This window comes from Lactuca serriola, chromosome 8 (assembly GCF_051521515.1).
Source record: "Lactuca serriola cultivar US96UC23 chromosome 8, Lser_US96UC23_V15, whole genome shotgun sequence".
Lineage (NCBI taxonomy): Eukaryota > Viridiplantae > Streptophyta > Magnoliopsida > Asterales > Asteraceae > Lactuca > Lactuca serriola.
The window spans coordinates 247,411,957-247,418,185 of NC_136415.1; the positions used below are offsets into that span (position 1 = coordinate 247,411,957).

Here is a 6,229-nt window from a genome sequence, read left to right on the forward strand (position 1 = left end):
CTCGGAGAACGACCTTTGATCTTAAGCTATCGATGTCACCAACGTGATGAGATTAGACAATTATATATTAAACTTGGACCATACCAAATTCAAAAATCAAAGTATCATTCAAGTCCTAGTGGTCCAAATGGTTCTATGCGAAGTTTTCAAGAAGCTTGGTTTAAAAAAGTTTGGTTGTTGGAATATTTTAAGAAAAAGGATGCTGCATTTTATTCCCTTGCTTTCTTTTTAATAAGAAACATACTGGATGAGTTGGGTCAGTTACATTTACCGTAGTAGGGTTTAAAAGATGGAAAATGTGAATTGTGGCAAAGATTGTGCTTTCATCGTCCATGAAGGTAAGACCCCGATCTCAGCACATAATTTTTCTGTCAGATGCTATGAAGATTTAAAAAACTACTTGTGTCACATAGAGAATATGATAGAGAAACAAACGATTCAACAAGTTATGGATAATAGATTACGCCTTAAAGTTTCTATTGAGGCTATTAAATGGCTTACATTTCAAGCATGTGCTTTAAGAGGTCATGATGAGAGACCTAACTCAAGAAATCAAGGGAATTTCCTTGAACTTATAAAGTTGCTTGCTTCTTATAACAAGATTATTGATGATGTTGTGTTAGAAAATTCTCCTCAAAATGCAAAGTACACATCAACGGATATCCAAAACGAAATATTACATGTTTTCGCTACAAATGTACAAAAAGCAATTCGTGATGAAATCGGGACTGCAAAATTTTGTTTGATAGTTGACGAGTCTCAAGATGAACCTAAGAAAGAACAAATGGCTATTGTTGTGAGATTCATTGATCGAGGTGGACATGTGAAAGAAAGATTTTTGGATTTGATTCATGTCAAAGATACAACTTCATTGACCTTGAAAAATGAGATAATGTGTTCATTGTCTTATCATAAGCTTAATGTCCAAGATATTCAAGGTCAAGGATATGATGGAGCTAGTAACATGCGTGGAGAATGGAATGGGTTGCAAGATTTATTATTAAAGGAATGTCCTTATGCTTATTACATACATTGTTTTGCTCTTCAATTGCAATTGGCTCTAGTTGCAACGTCTAAAGATGTGACCGAGGTACATAAGTTCTTCAAAACTTTAAACTTTATAGTTAATGTCATAAGTTCTTCTTCCAAGCGTAATGATCAATTGCAAGATGCTAAAATTGCTGAAATTTCTCATTTAATTGAGGTTGATGAGATTGAATGTGGAAAAGGAAAAAAATCAAATACGAACACTACAAAGGCCTGGAGATACAAGGTGGAGTTCTCATTTCAAATCAATATGTAGTTTGATGAGACTTTTTGGTCCATCTTGTGTAACACCCGTGTTCCTAGGCTAAGCATTAGTAAATGATGTAATAGTCTAGGTTAACTATTGTAACTCTTTTTGAAGTAATAAAGATGAAATATTTGAATATTATGTGAATTATGTGCTTATTACATATTTATAAATGTATAATAAATAAAGGATAAAAATAAGTGTCAAAATTCAAGTATGATATAAACCCGATATCTTTACATAAAATTGTAGTGATCGAAACAAGGATTCTAGGGATATAAAGAACGCCGAAATCCGAGTTATAACGAAGAAGTTATGACCCGTCGAAGTTTTATGACAAAACCAACACGACACTAGGAAGCGTAAATAGTGAATTTACGATAGTAGACTTTTCGGCCTTAGTAATATAAACCAAAGTTGTATTATACTTTAAACCTAGAGCGTCCATAAAAAGAATGCCCAAATCTGACGTAGTATGAAGAAGTTATGATTTTTCTAAGATTTGGCATAGCAGTGCATGGCTCGAAACTTGAATTTTAGAACGAGCGGTTTTTAGCCAACGCGACCTAAATGAGAATTGAAGATCTCATTAATAGGAACTTAACGACAAAAAGACAGACGAAAACGGAGTCCATATGAAGAAGTTACAAATATTACGCGATCATTTGACAATATAATCTCCTCCTACTGTTAAATTTAAGATTGGTCAAGAATTAGCCAACAGGGACAAAATGAAAGTTTTAGATCTTGTTTTTATCTACGCGTGGATATAAAGTACGTCAAAAACGGAACCCGTATGAGAAAGTTATGGATTTTAGAAGTCAGAAGTGTATTGTGCGAAAATGGGTGACGTGACACAATCTTGGTCATTGCTTTCTCCCCAAGGCTTGCCACCACATGGTGACATGTGGCACCAAGTTCAGCCATATTTCTCCCTATAAATACAACCCCTTCCACCCTCATTTCTTCACACCTCCACCCTTCTCTCTCTACTCTCTCTCTCTATCTCTATCTCTATCTCTCTAAACCTCCCAAAACTCCCCTAGCGCTAGAAGAAAGCTCCGGAGCGCTCGAAGGCTCCGAGAAGAAGAGCTTTCGGCTCGGAAGTTCTGCCCCTACAGAGCCTGGCTTCTAGCCAAACCCCCTCATAGGTAAGATACGCCTACGATATTTTAAATATAGTTTTTATTTAAATATAGTAATGTTATTAGGACCTTATAATAAAAATTTGGGCTATTATTATGAGTTCTATAAGTGTCGTTATAATATCTTTTTAACCAATCACGGTACGGGGAATCTGGTTTAGAGGGCCGCTTGGGTTGCTGGATTTCAAAAGTGCTTTATGCCAAAATGATCCTGCCCACCGGTGTTCCATGTCTGGCCCCTGTCTGTACATAGTGGGTGAAGAGTATTGTTTAACGTTTATATAATAGTAATAATAGCTAGACTATTAATTAGTCTCGTCGAACATTAGACTAAACTCTAGTGGTAATGATACTAGGTGTCATCAAAGAAAAATTGTTTTAAGAGTAATGAAGTGCTTTCCGAGTACCGAGTCACCACCTTACCAAGTGAGTGCGTAGTTACTTTCATCTTACACATAGATATGAAGTATTTTACGTGCTATGTGTGCATATTTTCTGTATACTGGCTATCTATGCTGGATGAATGATTTTATACATGTTTTAAATGATTTAAATTGTATATGTATTTTATATCTACAAAATGTGTTGGGTAAAACATGAGTAGATGTAATAGATGATGTATGATAAAATGATGAGATGCCTCAATGTTTTAAGATGATTCAGTTATCTAGCGGAGTATAGATGACAACCACAGACTATTATAGACAGTCCAGTGGAACGCTAGCAGGCTCGCAACCTGTAGATGTTTATTTGAACTTAGTGTTCACCAGCAGTACTCCATCCCCCACATGGTTGCCTTATTTGACATAAATTGCTAAGGAACCTCCGAAGCAGTGTTGTCACCCTGATGAAAGTCCTTAGACTAGGTCCCTAGTGTTAGATGTTTTAGGGACGTAAAGTGAGGATAACAGGAACGGGTAATCGGGTTTGCTTGGTTTGATAAAGTTAATAAATTTATTTATTGTGGGTTGAAAACCCTATGTGCTCACCAGGCTTCCAAGCCTGACCCACTCAGTTTCTTGTATTACAGGTAGTGGCTTATGAGCATAGATGTTTGGATGAGAGTTAAGGGATTATAGGCCTGTAAATACAAAATAATGTAGTAAGGCTTATATTGTACTGTTTATGCTTTTGATCTGTATCAAACATGACATCCCGAGGTTTTTAATGAAATACATTTCTTTGGAAATGCTTTGATAAATCTTAATCATATTTTGTTTTTAGGAACAAATTCCGCAACACTTTTCTTTAAAATATCACTCTGATTTTTAAACAAAACATAAACAAATCGGCCTTTTCTGAAGGTAAAAATGGGGATGTCACATCTTGTGTAGTGTTGACTGACATTGCTACAAAAGGTTCTACCTCTTCTAAAAAAGGTGATGCAATATTTGCATTTAAACATGCAATGTCATTTGATTTTGTCATTGTTTTGCATATGACGAAAGATATAATGGGGATAACTGACAAGCTTTGCCAATCTTTACAACAAAAATCTATATATATTATTAATGTATTGGCGTTGGTTTCCACAACAAAAATATTGCTTCAAAAACTAAGAGATGAAGGTTGGCAATCACTTTTGGATCAAGTGGTTTGTTTTTGTAAAAGACGTGACATTTTAGTCCCTGATATGAATGAAACTTACAAATATGTAATTCGGACACGTCATGATAAAGACAATATCACTACAGAGCATCACTACCGAGTTGAATTGTTTATTGCTGCTATTGACAGTCAGTTGCAAGAGTTGAATTCTAGATTTAATGAGTCTGTAACAGAGCTTCTCCGTTTCAGTGTTGTACTAGATCCAAAAAGAGTCCTTGAATGTTGAAGATATATGTAAATTGGCAACAACTTATTATCCTTTGGACTTCACAGAGCACGAAATTCATTTGTTGAAACTTGAGTTACGACATTATGAGTTAGATGTGCGCAATCACCCAGAATTGAAAATTTCTTCTACACTTTCTGAGTTGTGTAGGGTCTGCATGAAACTGTAAAGGCAAGTACTTATCCTTTGTTTGACAGATTGATTCGCATTATATTGACGCTTCCCGTTTCTACTGCGACATCTGAAAGAACATTTTTAGCAATGAAAATCATGAAAACGCGACTTCGGAATACCATGAATGATGATTTTCTTAGAAGTTGTCTGATTATTAACATTGAGAGAGAGAGAGAGAGAGAGAGAGAGAGAGAGATTGTTGATATATTTCCCCAGATAAAGTTATAGATGAATTTTCTTTTATAAAGAAAAGACAGGCACAACTTAAAGTGAGAAAGGTACTATTTCTTATACTTTTACAAATTTTTTAATTGTATTCTTCTCAATTGAAGATAATATCATATTTATTTATGTTCTAAGTCATTATTTTAATAATAACAGGTTAATGTATGAGAATCGGTGCTTATGATCATTTGAAAACTTCTGAAGATTGGTTCTTGCAATTTTTTTTCTTTTTCAGTATCTCTTTCAATTTTATAGACTCGATTATGTTATTCAAATATATTTATTTTAATTTTTATATAAATCCCCTTATCTTTAAATCATGGCTCCGCCCTTGTCCTGGTAGCGTGCTTTAGTGGCTGCCTAAATATGATCAGAGGCTCGGGATTACTTGGGCTCGAGAGAAAAAAGGAAAATAAAAATTAAAAATAAAAATTATTGGAAAAAGAACGTCTAAATAGGAAATAAGAAGAAATGTATTTAAATTGGAAAGTGATTTTTGTGATTCCATATTAAACGAACTTGGGACACCTTATATACTATATAGGCACATTTTTTGGCTTGACACGTCATGAAAATATATGTTTCACGTTGTGGAAAATCCATAGGGCTATAACAGGTGCTGTCACGTGTCTGATTTTTTTAGGTTCGCATACGGCATACCTCATCTTCTAGAAGGCCTGCGCACACGCGCACACTTAAAACACTGATTTTTGTAAAATATGTAATTTTCCGTTCGAGTTCGTTTTCGATTTTCTTTATATTAATATGTAGCTATCGCCAAGTACTATAACTTTACTTTAAGTTGCATTGGCTAATTCTAAATTTATTCTTAGCCCTTATTTTTATACGATTTAATGATTTTGCGAAAATCATATATCTCTTGTACTAACTCCGTTTTTTAGATTCATTTTCTCAAAATTCTTATATCAAGGAGTATTATGATTATCTTTTTGATGGCTTTGGCCGAAAGTTAATCATTATCTTTGTAGTTTTTTACGTCATCCCTTCCTTGTGTGCCGCTGACTTTTATATCTTATAAAAATCATATCTAATTACATTACTTTTTGTACACCTATTTTTACGGATTATATGCGATCTGGTTTATTTTTCTTATCTAACTTAATACGAAACTTTATATTTTATCATATATATATATATATATATATATATATATATATATATATATATATATATTACATATTAAGTGTATATACTCGACATTTGTTACTTTTCTTAATTAATGATCGGTAGCAATTATTGCAATTGATACATATTGGAATCAATATCTTCCCTTTGTCTTTCAACCAGATCACAACCATTATTCTTGTTAGGGAGTAAGGGATCTACCTCGTGTAGTTTGTGCCCTGGAGCTACCAATCTTTAGGACGTTTTGCGGATAGGGTTGTTTACTATTTGGATAAAATCGAATCGTTCAATTCGACAATTTGGATTAGAGTATTTGGTTCGAATATTCAGATTTTTGGATTGGTTTTAAAAAAGCAAATTGTTATTTTGGATTTCAGATTGTTTTTAGTTTATAAAATAAGAACCAAAAAG

The 6,229-nt window shown here is 33.8% G+C and overlaps 1 protein-coding gene across 1 annotated transcript; it reads left to right on the forward strand.

Moving 5' to 3' along the window:
• Positions 1–289: 289 nt before the first annotated feature.
• Positions 290–1,303, forward strand: LOC145068003 (uncharacterized). The gene has a single exon (XM_079015010.1). The coding sequence runs from the start codon at positions 290–292 to the stop codon at positions 1,301–1,303; it is 1,014 nt and encodes a 337-aa protein (XP_078871136.1).
• The last annotated feature ends 4,926 nt before the right edge of the window (positions 1,304–6,229 follow it).

Excerpts from the sequence above, each read along its gene's own strand:
- LOC145068003 (XM_079015010.1), top strand. The coding sequence starts at position 290 with ATGGAAAATGTGAATTGTGGCAAAGATTGTGCTTTCATCGTCCATGAA.